Here is a 15,940-nt window from a genome sequence, read left to right on the forward strand (position 1 = left end):
AGCAAGTTGCAGGTATTCAGGCTGAGTCCTTGGAGTATCTGTGGTTTGGCACAGTTCAAAAGTTCATGGTTCTACTGGTGAGGAGCCCACCTCCCTCATGGCTCATTTTAAAACCCCTTGACATATATGACCCCATTTTATTTCATCTTTCATACTGGCTAAGTAAAATATTATTTTAATTCATTTCACCTGTTTCTTTTAATTTTTTTTTGAATGAAGCTACTAGAAAATTGTACATTACGGGTGTGGCTCACATTACATTTCCATTGGAGAGTGTTGCCCTAGCGCTTTCTTTGGCTTTGTCAGGCCAGTTCAGGATTTACCTTGGGAAAGTGGGCTTGGGAAGCCTTGAGAAGTGGGTTCTGAGACCCACAGAGATCCATAGGCAGTGAGAGGTGGAAGGGATGGCTCTCAGGCTCAGAGAGAAGAAATGATCAAAATCACACGGTGGATTTAAGACTAAGGCCCAAGACTATGTTTACAAGTCAGTGTGTACTGTAGTCACCATTGAGGCTGACTACAGGTTTCTCCTCCAGCTCAATCTCTCCACAGAGCCCAGAATTCAGAATCATGTTCTCTCTCTTCTCTTTGGTGACAGGCTGCAGGCAATAACATGATGCCATGGCTAAGAGGATGGGTCCTCAAGGTGCTGAGAAATGCCCAGGGATTCTGTGGGCCTCACGGGCAGCAACCACCTCTCCCTGACCCTCAGAAAATTGTGGCCACCTGGGAAGCCATCAGCCTGGGGAGGCAGCCAGTGCCTGAGTACTTCAACTTTGCCCATGATGTGCTGGACATGTGGAGTCAGCTGGAAAAGGTGAAGCCCATTGTGTCCTAGTGTCCCTCTTGGGCCTCAGAGGCTGCCCTCAGTTACCGCAGTGTGACTAAAGGCTGCAACACAGGTGGACATTTTGACCTGGGAATTTTGCAAGTCCTAAAACTTAAATGGTTAGCATTTAAGCCTTAGGGAGAAAAAAGAATTATGACCAAGTTTCGTGAGCCTTAGACACTTAGCCCAATCCCTGATGTGTCTCATATTCCTGAACACAAATCACATAGTTGAGACAATTATGCCTTTGATTCCCTTCCCATCATTCTGATCAAGCAAAAGAGAAAATTCTGTTCTGATTCTACTCTTTGTTAATATTTCTCCCACTGTTGCGTACTTCCCTTTTTTCTGAGAGAGAGAGCACAGAGGTAAGGGGCAGAGGGAGAGGGAGAGAGAGAATCTTAAGAAGGCTCCACACCCCATGTGGAGCCCACATGGGGCTCAATCTCACGACCCTGAGATCATGACCTGAGCTGAAATCAAGAGTCAGATACCTAACTGACTGAGTCACCCAGGTGTCCCTGGACTTCCCTTTTAAATAAGGAGAGAGCATGGCTGAGGCTCAAAGCTTTTTACAGATCACAGCAGATATGTAGAATTGAATTAAAATCATCTTGATTTCTTTGTGTGTCTCTGAGCATATACTTCCTTTTTTTCCCCTCTTCTTTAGGTGTCTGCTGTGTATCTCTCTGTATTTTATAGTCACTTTTTATTTATGTTAAAGATGCTAACCTTTTATTTTATAGTAGGAGACTATAAACTTTATCTCAACACAATTTACTTATGTTAATTTTAAGAAGAGCTTGTATAAAGAAAAACAATGAGGAAAATAATACTATTAGTAGATTCAGTAAAAGTATACTGTTAGTCGATATAGTAAAGTATGAAGGTGGCTTTGTAGTCAGATAGACATGGTTCCTGGTACAAATGCCCTGAGCTCTTTGGATCTCAATTTTCTCATCTATAAAATGGAAGTCATACCATCTGCCACCGGGAGTTGTTGTGAGAATAAAATGAGAAGCGTGTGTAAGAGATGGAGCTGGGGTGCCCCATTCCTGTCTACAAAATCTGAGCTCTTTCCCCACACTGGGATTGTCCTTGGAGGACTTCTCCTAAAGATAAATACAAATAGGCTTATATCAGCAAAAATGGTGGGATAAGGACTTTCTAAAATTTTATCTTCTCTAAAAACAACAACAATAAAAAAACCTTAGAAAAATTGCCAGAATCTACTTCTTAGAACTCTGGAAATTAACCAAAGGCTGGACTAGCTCAGGGAGTGTTTATTAAAGAAGCACTCATTAAAGATTTGGGTGAATCTCAGAATGCTCCTGAGAGATTACCTTGTTATGCAAAAGTAACGTATCCCTTAGTGACAATTTTGGGAAAAGTCTAAAACACATCTGAGGAAGTTCAACTTTCAGAAACAGGAACCACCAGAAAATATTAGCCTCTCCATTATGTATGCATTTAGCAGCTTACTGAAGTCTGCCCTTGACAAAGTTGAACTGTACATTTTTTAGACTTGATTGCCATTGAAGGAGAAATTATAAAGTTGCAAAAAAATGATTACATATCCCAAATTGATCTAGATACTCAAAGTAATCTTTATTAAAATCCCAGTAGACTTCTTTGCAGAAATAGATAAGCTTGTCCAAAGTTTCACGTGGAAAGACAAGGGACCCATAATAACCACATCAGTATTGATAAACACAACAGGACTCACACTTCCCTATTTCAAAACCTACTACTAAGTGACAGTAATAAAGACTGTATGAGAAAAAAAAAGGCACCGTGACACTGGTAAAAAGATAAATATGGATGAATGGGATAGAATTGAGAGTCCAGAAGTAAACCCATAAATCTACGGTCAGTTGATTTTCAACAAAGGTGCCAGTAAATTCAAGGGGGAAAGAATCATCTTTCCAGGGCGCCTGGGTGGCTCAGTTGGTTAAGCGACTGCCTTCGGATCAGGTCATGATCCTGGAGTCCTGGGATCGAGTCCCACATCGGGCTTCCGGCTCAGCGGGGGAGCCTGCTTTTCCCTCTGACCCTCTCCCCTCTCATGCTGTTTCTCGCTCGCTCGCTCTCCAATAAATAAATAAATAAATAAAATCTTTAAAAAAAATCATCTTTCCAGCTAGTGGTGCTGGCACATATTATATGATTCCATTCATATGAAATATCCAGAATAGGTAAATCCATAGAGACAAAAAGTAGATTAGTGGTTGCCAAGGGCTAGGGAGAGCGGGGGAATAGGGAGTGCCTGCTAATCTGTATGGTATTTCTTTTTAGGATAATGAAAATGTTCTGAAATTAGGTTGTGGCAATGATTATACCACTTTGTGAATATACTAAAAACCATTGAATTGACCTTAAGGGTTCCCTATTGAGAATGATATTCGCTGTGGGCTTTTCATAGATGGCTTTTATGATATTGAGGTGTGTTCCTTCTATCCCTACACTCTGAAGAGTTTTAATCAAGAAAGGATGCTGTATTTTGTCAAATGCTTTTTCTGCATCAATTGAGAGGACCATATGGTTCTTGTCTTTTATTAATGTGATCTATCACATTGATTGATTTGCAAATATTGAACCACCCTTGCATCCCATGAATAAATCCCACCTGGTCGTAATGGATAATCCCTTTAATGGATTGTTGGATCCTATTGGCTAGGATCTTGTTGAGTATTTTGGCATCCATGTTCATCAGGGATATTGGTCTGTAATTTTCCTTTTTGATGGGGTCTTTGCCTGGTTTTGGGATCATGGTAATGCTGGCTTCATCGAACAAGTTTGGAAGTTTTCCTTCTATTTCTATTTTTTGAAATAGCTTCAGTAGAATAGGTATTACTTCTTCTTTAAATGTTTGGTAGAATTCCCCTGGGAAGCCATCTGGCCCTGGACTCTTGCTTATTGGGAGGTTTTTGATTACTGCTTCAATTTCGTTACTGGTTATTGGTCTATTCAGATTGTCTATTTCTTCCTGTTTCAGTCTTGGTAGTTTATAAGTTTCCAGAAAAGCATCCATTTCTTCCACGTTGCTTAATTTGTTGGCATATAGTTGCTGGTAATAATTTCATAACTGTTTCTATTTCCTTGGTGTTAGTCGTGATCTCTCCCCTTTCATCCATGATTTTATTAATTTGGGTCCTTTTCCTTTTCTTTTGAATAAGTCTGGCTAGAGGTTTATCGATCTTATTGATTCTTTCAAAGAACCAACTTCTAGTTTTATTGATTTGTTCTACTCTTTTTCTGGTTTCTATTTCATTGATATCTGCTCTAATCTTTATTATTTCTCTTCTCCTGCTCGGTTTAGGCTTTATTTGCTGTTCTTTCTCCAGCTCTTTTAGGTGTAAGGTTAGCTTGTGCATTTGGGATTTTTCTACTTTTTTGAGAGAGGCTTGGATGGCTATGTATTTCGCCCTTAGGACAGCCTTTGCAGTATCCCATAGATTTTGGACCGATGTGCTTTCATTCTCATTAGTTTCCATGAATTGTTTAAGTTCTTTAATTTCCTGGTTGACCCAATCATTCTTTAGCAGAATGCTCTTTAACTTCCAAGTGTTGGAATTCCTTCCAAATTTTTCTTGTGATTGAGTTCCAGTTTCAAAGCATTGTGGTCTGATAACAGGCAGGGAATAATCTCAATCTTTTGATATCTGCTGAGACCTGATTTGTAACTCAGTATGTGGTCCATTCTGGAGAAAGTTCCGTGTGCACTCAAGAAGAATGAGTATTCTCTTGTTTTAGGATGGAATGTTCTGTATATATCTACAAAGTCCATCTGGTCCAATATGTCATTCAAAGCTCTTGTTTCTTTGTTGATCTTTTGCTTAGATGATCTGTCCATTGCTGAGAGGGGAGTGTTGAGGTCTCCTACTATTAATGTATTATTATCAATATGTTTCTTTATTTTGGTTATTAATTGGTTTATATAATTGGCTGCTCCCATGTTGGGGGCATAGATATTTATAATTGTTAGATCTTCTTGTATCATTGAACACTACATCAAAAACTAATGATGTACTATATGTTGGCTAACAGAACATAATTAGAAAATTTAAAAAATAAAGCAAAAAAACCCATTGTAAGTTGAAAATATCATAATTGGAAAATGCATTTAATACACCTAACCTACTGAACATCATAGCATAGCCTCGCCTACTTTCAACATGCTCAGAACACTTATGTTAGTTAGATGGCAAAACTATCTAACACAAAGGCTACTTTATAATAAAGTGTTAAAAATTTCAAAAAAAAACCCCATTAAATCGTGCACTTCAGAATAGTGAATTTTATGGCATGAGAATTATATCTCAAGAAGAGAGGAGGATACAGAACAGTATGAATCATATGCTACCTTTTGCATTAAAAAGGTGGTACAGAAAACAGAATATACTTACTGTTTGCCTAAAGAAACACTGAATGGATATGCAAGAAACTAATAATATTGGTTACACATTGAGGCGGGTGAAGTGGAGAACAGGATAGATGGGCGCAAGGATGGGAGTAAGCCTTCTCAATGCATCTTTTTGTTGTTTTGAATTGGAACCCCGTGACTGTAATAACTACAGAAAAATAAAATTAAAAAAAACAACAAGCAAACAAAAATCCTCAACAAATGTTTTCTATTTCTTTTCTGCCTACACTGCTGTCTAGGCTGGGCACCGGCCCCAGATCCCCGCATTCTGGTGGGTCAATGGCAAGGGAACAGAGGTCAAGTGGAACTTTGAGGAGCTGGGGGAGCAGTCCAGGAATGTGGCTAATGTGCTCCAGGACATGTGTGGCCTTCAGCCTGGGGACAGGATGATGCTGGTGCTCCCACGGCTCCCAGAGTGGTGGCTGGTCAGCATGGCATGCATACGGACAGGTCAGTGAGAGGGGCTGAGACTACCATTTGGGGTGGACACACCTGCCAGAGTTTTGCATAGTCCACATGGTTTGGGAGATGGAACAAAGAGAACCGTGTGGAGTTTTGTTTACCTCCCCTTTGCCCCACAATCACAAATTTGAGCACAAGGGTCAGATGGTAATGTAACTGATGAAAGTAGGTCAGTGTGAGGCAGTAGGGAGCAGTGGGGACTGCAGTAAACTGGAGCTCACATGCCTCATCACACAGGGACAAGTGCTTCTCGACCCAGCCAGATGTTTCCAGGTGTGAAGGAGGGACAGTATTGCCAGCACTTCTGACTTTGTGATAGAAAACTGGATTTTTATGAAAACAAACAAACAAACAAAACAACTTCTAATCTTTTACTGTTGAGAACTAAATAAACTTTTAAAAAATTCTGAGTAGACAAACCAAACATATTTTTTTTTGCTGGTTTTGGTTTAGAAGCCACTAGTGTGTGGAGAGTAATGCAGTTATGGATAAGAGATCTTCATAATCAATCTACATTAGTTTCACTCTTAGACTCTATGGCTCTTACCACCATAGCATCTACCAGCTCCCAAGGGAAAGAAGAGAAGGACAAAATAATTAAAGCAATAAGATTAGCCCTTGAGGGTTCCTCCTCCTGCTGTTATGAATGGCCAAGGCAGTGGGCCATTGATCTTCCTGGGATGATTCTTCCAGCAGAGGAGGCAAAAGGACAGTCCATAGAACTCAGAGAGCCTCTGCTGACCCTGTCTGATGCTCTTATTGGAAGGGCTGGGCGTTTTTTTTGCTGATTTTACAAAAGCAAGACAACTACTTTTGGTGGAGAGCTGGTTTCTCCATCCACTGGGAACTTTCCACCACTTGAAATGTCCACCCCCTCCCAATCATGTCCACAGAACAATCTACCTGAAATACAGATGTTTTCACAAATAATGTTTGCAAAACAGAGGCATACAAACTCACACCAGAGAATTAGCTTTTTTATATGAACAAGTTTAGTCAACCATTTTGTGACTGGATTGTCAAAAAAAAAAAAAAAGCAGGAACTTTCATTTTATTTTTATATATTTTTGCACAATATATAAAGGTGAACACCATTCTAGTGTATCCAGCTAGAGGAAAAGAAAGAGGCACACAGGTTTGGGGAGTTCTCCATATTCTTACATGACATATAAGGTTTATTTAAATGAGGGCCAAGGTAAGGGAGCCCTCATACTTTTCTTGAGGCCTACTATATGCTAGGCACTGTGTTGGGCACTTTGCATGATCAAAACTTCCTTTTGGGGTATTATTTTCATTCTTTTCCCTATTACCTAAATGTCCCCAGTTCCCCCAGTTAGGCAACTTCACCCATTTCTTTGATGTCCAAATAAAATAACTCAAGACAACAACACATATGACTATGTCAAGCCCAGCATCCTCTCCAACATCTTAGAGGATACCCAAGCTGGATGTCCTCACATTCTCACATTCTCACGTTCTCCTGATGTGCACTGATCACCTCTCTTCCAGTCTAAGGTATTGGACTCATTTCTCTTGCTGAAAGCCCCAGCTCTCCACCCTCTGACTGGGCTCCCAAAGCACCACACACAACTCTGGTGGGACAGACTTGTTCTGGAAATAGCTAAAGCAGAGAGATGAACCCAAGAAACACCATTTAGCTCCAAAAGTGTTCATGCTGGGGTTTAAATCCTGTAAAAGTTTAGGAAATAAAGGGAAGGGTAATGAGAACTCTGGTTTGGCTCCTACACCATTTGGGATTGGCCTCTTCCTCTGTTTACTGGCCTCACTCACTGGCCATGGCAGGATGATCGATTCCTTTAGGATCTCTTCTCATCTGTGAAATGAGAGTGCTGGGTTCCATGGGGGTGTTTACATCCTCCGTTCTGAGATACTCAGGTGGTTTTTCACATGTCTGATTAAAATTTGTTCCTGCTTTCCACTTCCTCATCCTTTCCCCTTGGGAAAAGATGGACTCAGCTACCTTCAGCATGGCTTTGGTTGAAGTTATATGAGTCCTGGAGATCCCACCTACTATATCTGCCCTCCTGCCTCCCACCCCAAGAGATCCACTCTCAACACTAGGATTTGTTGTAGCCTTTTATTTGCAGGCAGGGAAAACCATTGAACTAGGTCATCTCTAAGGCAATATAATATAATATTCGAGATCATGGACGCCTAGGCTTACTACCTCCTGGATTCACTATCCCAGCTCTACAAAATGTTAGCCATGTGACCTTGGGCAAGTTATCCCATTTAATTAAGGCATCAGGGTCTGTCTTAATTGTTGCTGTTGTTGTTGTTTTAATCTGCAAAATGGGTGTAATAATAGCATCTACTCTCCAGGGTTGTGAGAATTAAATAAAATAAGGCATGTATAGTTCTTAGCATGTGTAAGTGCTCCATAAACATAGTCTGGATTTCATTATTATCATTATTGTTACCTTTGCCAGTTCAGGCATTCCATCTCTTTCTAGTCCCTTCCCGTTCCTATCTCTGATGGGGAAATCTGGTCTGGACCTCTTCACAGGGGTCTTCCCCTGTCGCCCAGTCAACATCCCTTCTCTGTGTGATTCCAGGGGCTGTCATGATCCCAGGTGTCTCTCAGCTGACGGAGAAGGACCTCAGATATCGGCTGCAGGCGTCCAGGGCCAAGTCCATTATCACCAGTGACTCCTTGGCTCCGCAGGTGGACGCCATTAGCGCCGACTGTACTGTCCCTCCCTCCAGTCCAAGCTACTGGTGTCAGACGGCAGTCGGCCAGGCTGGATGAACTTCAGGGAACTCCTCCAGTAAGTTGGGGCTCTCCAGAGAACAACATAAAGACGAGGCCAAGGCTTTTCCCCTTTAAGTAATAGGAGATGGAATGCATCACTGATTGTTCAGGAAGAGAGTAAACCAGAAAGGAGCACTCATTGGGGCCAGATGGACCTGAGACCTAATTCTGGTGACCACTTTAAGATCCTTCAAAGTCACTCGCTGAGGCAGTGACTAGCTACTAGAATCATCATTAGCTTTTCTGGGCGTCATTTACTTCAATAATGGTGGTGGTGGTTGCAGAGCTATTAGCCAGAGTAAACAAGATAACCCATAGGATGCATTTAGGACATAGTAGGTGATCAGTTAGTAATACAATAATAGCTACCATGCATCGTGTGCTTAGTGTATGCCAGGCATAGTGCTAGGTAAGCATTTATTTACATTCATTCATGCACCAAGGTGTAATGAACATCTATTTTGTTATAAGCATTGTGTTTGGTGCTCAGAGCCCAATAATGAATCAGACTTCGTCTTATTTAATCCTTGGAAAAAACCCTATGAAATGCACTTTAACCCAATTTTACAGGTGAAGAACTGATAAGTAAAGTGACTTGTGCAAGATGCTAACAAGTAGTTACATCAGATTGGGACAGAACCAAAAGCCCTTTGCTTTGAGCAATGCCCTGGTGGAAGCCTACCTGGGAATTTGAGATTTTGTCTTGATCAGAAGCAGAAGCAAAAAGGGGCCCTGTCAGGGGCCTACACCATTAAGTCACAAATGCCCATCCCACAGACCAGCTGTCTCACATTCACCTGGGTGTTGTTCTACTTTGTTTTATTTATTTATTTTTTACTAATATCAACATTTGTCTCTTATCAGTAGCTTCATTTGAAAAAGAACTATGTGCCACATTCTCTTAAATGTGTCACAATTTTTAGGATAAGACCCACAAGCATGCATTATAAATAATGTATCCTGTATTTTCCAAAATATTGTATTTCCAACATGTGGCTTTTTAAAAATCCTATATTATTATATTTCAATGTAGTGATTAGCAGCAGAAACTGAAACAGAAGATACTTAACATGTGTAGGTAATAAAGTTAAGTACAAAAGATATATTTCTGGGCGCCTGGGTGGCTCAGTCGTTAAGCGTCTGCCTTCGGCTCAGGTCATGATCGCAGGGTCCTGGGATCAAGTCCCACATCGGGCTCCCTGCTCCACGGGAAGCCTGCTTCTCCCTCTCCCACTCCCCCTGCTTGTGTTCCTGCTCTCGCTATCTCTCTCTGTCAAATAAATAAATAAAATCTTAAAAAAAAAAAAAAAAAGATATATTTCTAAGTTTGCAGACATGGTAAATACTCTTCAGATTGTTCTTGCCTACCCTAGAATGCAAACTTTCTACCCTAAGATTATGGAAAATTCTCTTTTTAAAATTTTATTTAGCTATTTATCTTCGGGTGCTGTTTTAAATTCAGGTTCTAAGGCCCCCCCCATCTGACTTATGTAACCAGACATATCTGAGCTAAGGCCCTGGGACTCTGTGTTGTAAGAGATCTGCCCAGATGATTTCTGTGAGCTGTCAGGTTGGCCTAGACCAGTGATTCTCAATTTCGCCTGTCATCAGAATTAACTGAGGAGCTTTAAAAAAAACACACACACACAAAAAAACCACAGGGGCACCCGGGTGGCTCAGTCAGTTAAGCATCCAACTCTTGATTTCAGCTCAGGTCACGATCTCAGGGGTCATGGGACAGAGCCCTGTGTTGCATTCTGCGCTGGGCATGGAGCCTGCTTAACATTCTCTCTCTCCCTCTCCCCCTACCACCTCCCCCTGCCACCGCCCTTCAAGTGCTCACGAGCACTCTGTCTCAAAAACAAAAAGCAAAAAACAAAACCACAAAAAAACCCCCAATGCCTAGGCCCACCATTGAAGATTCTGGTTTTTCTCCAAGGTGGGGCCCAAGCAATGGTATTTCTTTTAAAAACTCACCTGGTGCTCCTATGGTGTAGCCAGGGTTGAGAACCAGTCGGTGAGAAGATTCTCCAGATCACAGAACTTCAGGAATTATGCAGATCTCAAATCTCTGAATTTAGGGAACCCTTCAGCCCTAAACTATTGGGAATTGAGGTGGGCGTGAGGCTGTGCCCCATTGTGCAGAAGCATAGGCATGGAAACGTGCATGTTCCACCAGAAAGTCCTCCTGCCCTGCTGGAGGAGCACAGGCTCTTTTGAGTGAGTCACTGCACCAATTTTGAGCCTCCATTTCCTTATTTACAAAGGCTTCTAATGAGAGTAGTACCTATGCCGGGAGGTCATCGTAGGGCCCAGAGATGCAAGCTGGAGCTTCCAGCACAGTGCCTCACATGGAGTATTTATTAAAATGGTGGCCAGTATTGTTATAAATATTATTATTATGACTATTTTTACTACTTGTAATGCTACCGAGGATTTTTATATTTTACAGTGAGGCATCCACAGAGCACAACTGTGTGAGGACCAAGAGTCAAGACCCTCTGGCCATCTACTTCACAAGTGGCACCACTGGGGCCCCCAAGATGGTTGAGCACTCCCAGGCCAGCTACGGACTGGGTTTTCTGGCCAGTGGAAGGTACCAGGGGACAGTTCATCTGCTGGGTCCAAGGAAAGAAAGTAGGGAGTGAGCTGGAGGAATGTGAGTAAGGTGTACAGTGGCAAGAGTGAGGTCAGAGAGCTAACAAAGTGGCAAATCCGGTAGAATCTGAAGGCTTTGGGCTTTGCTTTGAGAGAGGTGAGAAGCCATTGGAGGTTTTTTGTTTCTATTTTTGTTTTTAATTGTGGTAAAAGATACTTCACATAAAATTAACCATTTTTAAGTGTAGACTTCAGTGTCATTAAGGACATTCACATCGTGCAGTCATCCCCACCGTCCATCTCGGGAACGTTTCCATTTTGCAAATCTGAATCCACATTACCCAATACACATTACACAATAATTCCCCATTCCCTCCCTGCTCCCCGCTGACAACCGCCATTCTACTTTCTGTCTCTGTGAACTTGACTACTCTGGGAACTGCCTATAGGGGGAATTATACAGTATTTTCCCTTTGATGTCTGACTCATTTCACTTAGCATAATGTCCTCAAGTTTCATCCACGTTGTAGCAGGTGTCAGAATTTCCTTCCTTGTTAAGGCTCAACAATATTACCATGTGTGTGACATACCAGTGTTGTTTACCCAGTCACGCATGGATGGACACTTGGGCTGCTCCCCAACTTTTCGGCTGTTGTGACTAGTCCTGCTCTTAACATGGGTATATAAGCATGTCTTTCCAAAACTTTGCCTTCAATTCTTTTGAGCATATACCCAGAAGTGGCATTGCTGGATTGTACGGTGATTCTATGTTTAATTTTCTGAGGAACACTGGAGTATTTTGAGCAGAGGATTGACGTGATCTGATTTTTTTTTTTTTTTAAGGATCTCGCAGGAGTTTGGGTTGAGAATAAACTGTAGGGGGCAAGAGATGAAGCAGAGGCCCACCTCAGAGAACAGTCGCGTTAAAAGGCAAAGGTGGAGGCTTCCCCGGGTCGGGGAGTGAGAGGAGCTAAGATTCTGAATGTATTGTGAACGTAGGCCTGATAAGGTCTCCTGACAAATGATTTGACATGAAGCAAGAGAGAAAGTGAAGAGTCAGGGATGACGCCAGGTTTTATGGCCTGAACAACTAGAAGCATTAACTGATAGCAGGAAGACTGGGATGAGCTGTCTGGTGGGAGGAACATGAGGAGTCTGTGTTTGGCGTTCTGAGTTTGAGATGCTTAGTAGACATCTCCATACCCTGAGTTAAGAATGGAGATACTGGGGAGGCAGTTAGAGATTCATGGGTAGAGTAGTGGGAAAGATTCATGCTGGAATTATCAGCAAGGTGGTCCTTAATGCCATGAGATTGGATGAGATCGGTGAAGAAGTAATGGACACCGAGAAGAGAAGAGGCCTCAGCGCTGAATGCCTGAGGCCTTTCCACAATGAAGGGAGAAGCAAGGAAAACTCAGAGGAGAAGACCAAGAAGGAGCAGCCATTGAGTAGGTTGAGGACCAGGAGACCATGTGTCCCAGAATCCAAGTGCAGAACATGATCACTTTTCTATGCTCACAAGCACTGCTTCCCCTTCCTGGGATGTCCTTCCTTCTCAGCCTCCCCTGGGTAGCTCCTATGCATCATTACATCTCGCGCACACCTCACCTCCTCTGGGGAAGCATTTCTCAGACCCCATCTCCAACTTTTCTCTGGGTTAGGTGCCCGTTCTCTGTAATTGCATAAAGCTCTGTGTTTAACTCTATGAAAGCTTGCTCTCCACAGGCCTCCTGGATGTTGATACTTACTAACCTATAAGCCCCCCAAAGCAACACTAATCATTCTTTCCTAGACTCTGATGACAAGTCCAGAATAAGTGTTGAATAAAGAATGTGCCCTCATCACATTGTATGGAGCTGATGTGTTCCCTTATAGATCACTCCCACTAGACTGTGAACTCTTAAAAGCATGGGAGCTGTCTTTTTAATTCTATATCCTTCACCTAGGGCATAAATACCTAGAATATGTTCAATAAATGCTTGTTGAGACAAAGATTGACTTTATGGTTCTTGTAGAGATTTGATAACTATAAGTGAGTACCCACTATGGGCAAGGTTCCAAATAAAGTAACATGGGTAATGTAATCCTTTTTAAAGGTAGAAGCATTGCTGAGGGTTCTGACTTTCTTTAATTTTTTGGCAGACGGTGGGTGGACTTGACCAAATTGGACATCTTCTGGAACACGTCTGACACTGGCTGGGTAAAGGCAGCTTGGACCCTCTTCTCTGCCTGGTCTAATGGATCTTGCATTTTTGTGCATGAGCTGCCCCCAGTCGATGCCAAGATTATTCTGAATGTAAGAAACAACATGGCTTATGTGTTGGATGTAAATGAGATGAATAGAATATAGTTTTTGAATTTGCAGGAGAAAAGGCCTGGATAAGTGACCATAAGGCTTCTTTAGTGTGGATATTAAAAAAATGGCTCCCAGGACGTTCAGTAATCTGATTCCTGCCTACCTGTCTACCTTCAATTATTGCCTATCCTCTAACTAGATCCCTAGACATAAGACCATTTCATATCTCTAAACATCTGCATAATCTATTTTTTCTGCATTGGGTGCCTCTCCTTCCACCACTTTCTTCCCTATGCTCCTGTTAAAACCGTAGTTATTTTTCAAAACTTTGGGGAAAATCATAATCAGAGTGGGTTCTTAACACATATTGATTATTATTGCCACTGTCAAGCTCACCATCATCATTATTCAACTGAGGGCTTTATCAGCCAGTGTGTGCCTTGTCCCTCTACTGGCCCCCCGCCCTTACATGGTGTATTAGTTATCTATGGTAGTCAGTTACCCCAAAACCTAACAGCTTTTTTTTTTTTCTAAAGATTTTATTTATTTATTTGAGAGAGAGAGAGAATGAGAGACAGAGAGCACGAGAGGGAAGAGGGCAGAGGGGGAAGCAGACCCCCCGCTGAGCAGGGAGCCCGATGTGGGACTCGATCCCGGGACTCCAGGATCATGACCTGAGCCGAAGGCAGTCGCTTAACCAACTGAGCCACCCAGGCGCCCCCCAAAACCTAACAGCTTAAAACAAACATTTATCATCTCAGTGTCCAGTGGTCAGGAGGCTGGGAGCAGCCTAATAGCTGGTTCTGAATTAGGACCTCTCATGAGGTTGTAGGCAAGATGTCAGCTAGGTATATCCATGTTCAGAGCAGCATTATTACTAATAGCCCAAAGGTGGAAGCAATCCAAGTCCCATCGGCAGATAAATGAATAAACAAGATGTGGTACATACATACAATGGAATATTATTCAGCCTTTATTTTTTTAAATTTAATTTTATTATGTTATGTTAATCACCATACATCGTTAGTTTTTGATGTAGTGTTCCATGCTTCATTGTTTTCATGTAACACCCAGTGCTCCATGCAGTACATGCCCTCCTTAATACCCATCACCGGGCTAACCCATCTCCCCACCCTCCCTCCCCTCTAACACCCTCAGTTTGTTTCTCAGAGTCCATAGTCTCTCATGGTTCATCTCTCCCTCTGATTTCCCCCCCTTCTCTTTTCCGTTCCTTCTACTAATGTCCTCCCGGCTATTCCTTATGTTCCACAAATAAGTGAAAACATGTAATTGACTTTCTCTGCTTGACTTATTTCATTTAGCATAATCTCCTCTAGTCCCATCCATGTTGATGTAAAAGTTGGGTATTCATCCTTTCTGGTGGCTGAGTAATATTCCACTGTATATATGGACCACATCTTCTTTATCCATTCATCTGTTGAAGGGCATCTCGGCTCTTTCCACAGTTTGGCTATTGCAGACATTGCTGCTATGAACGTTGGGGTACATATGGCCCTTCTTTTCACTACATCTGTGTCTTTGGGGTAAATACCCAGTAGTGCAATTGCTGGGTCATAGGGTAGCTCTATTTTTAATTTTTTGAGGCACCTCCACACTGTTTTCCAAAGTGGCTGTACCAACTTGCATTCCCACCAACAGTGTAAGAGGGTTCCCCTTTCTCCACAACCTCTCCAGCATTTGTTGTTTCTTGTCTTGTCAATTTTTGCCTTTCTAAGGTGGTATCTTAATGTGGTTTTGATTTGAATTTCCCTGATGGCTAATGATGATGAACACTTTTTCATGTGTCTGTTAGCCATTTGTATGTCTTCTTTGGAGAAGTGTCTGTTTTTGACTTGATTATTTGTTTTTTGGGTGTTGAGTTTGAGAATTTCTTTATAGATCTTGGATACCAGCCCTTTATCTGTACTGTCATTTGCAAGTATCTTCTCCCATTCCGTGGGTTGCCTCTTTGTTTCGTTGACTGTTTCCTTTGCTGTGCAGAAGCTTTTTATCTTGATGAAGTCCCAAAAGTTCATTTTTGCTTTTGTTTCACTAGCCTTTGGAGATTTATCTTGAAAGAAGTTGCTGTGGCCGATGTCAAAGAGGTTACTGCCTGTGTTCTCCTCTAGGATTTGGATGGATTCCTATCTCACATTGAGGTCTTTCATCCATTTTGAGTTTATCTTTGTGTATGGTGTTAGAGAATGGTCGAGTTTCATTCTTTTGCATGTGGCTGTCCAATTTTCCCAGCACCATTTATTGAAGAGACTGTCTTTTTTCCATTGCATGTTTTTTCCTGCTTTGTCGAAGATTATTTGACCATAGAGTTGAGGGTCCAAATCTGGGCTCTCTATTCTGTTCCATTGGTCTATATGTCTGTTTTTGTGCGAGTACCATGCTGTCTTAGTGATCACTGCTTTGTAATATAGCTTGAAATCAGGCAACGTGGTGCCCCCAGCTTTGTTTTCTTTTTCAACATTTCCTTGGCGATTCGGGGTCTTTTCTGATTCCGTACAAATTTTAGGATTGTTTGTTCCAGCACTTTGAAAAATGTCATTG

The 15,940-nt window shown here is 41.9% G+C and overlaps 1 protein-coding gene across 1 annotated transcript in view; it reads left to right on the forward strand.

Annotated features, from left to right (window-relative positions):
- The first annotated feature begins 613 nt into the window (after positions 1 to 613).
- Positions 614 to 15,940, forward strand: part of LOC110587842 (acyl-coenzyme A synthetase ACSM5, mitochondrial) — an 81,089-nt gene continuing 65,762 nt past the window's right edge. Inside the window, 6 exon segments of the mRNA XM_044915081.1 lie at positions 614 to 817; positions 5,492 to 5,702; positions 8,291 to 8,421; positions 8,424 to 8,503; positions 10,940 to 11,083; positions 13,228 to 13,381. Of these exon segments, the coding sequence (XP_044771016.1) occupies positions 614 to 817; positions 5,492 to 5,702; positions 8,291 to 8,421; positions 8,424 to 8,503; positions 10,940 to 11,083; positions 13,228 to 13,381 (924 nt within the window).

This window comes from Neomonachus schauinslandi, chromosome 5 (genome assembly GCF_002201575.2).
Source record: "Neomonachus schauinslandi chromosome 5, ASM220157v2, whole genome shotgun sequence".
Classification (NCBI taxonomy): Eukaryota; Metazoa; Chordata; class Mammalia; order Carnivora; family Phocidae; genus Neomonachus; species Neomonachus schauinslandi.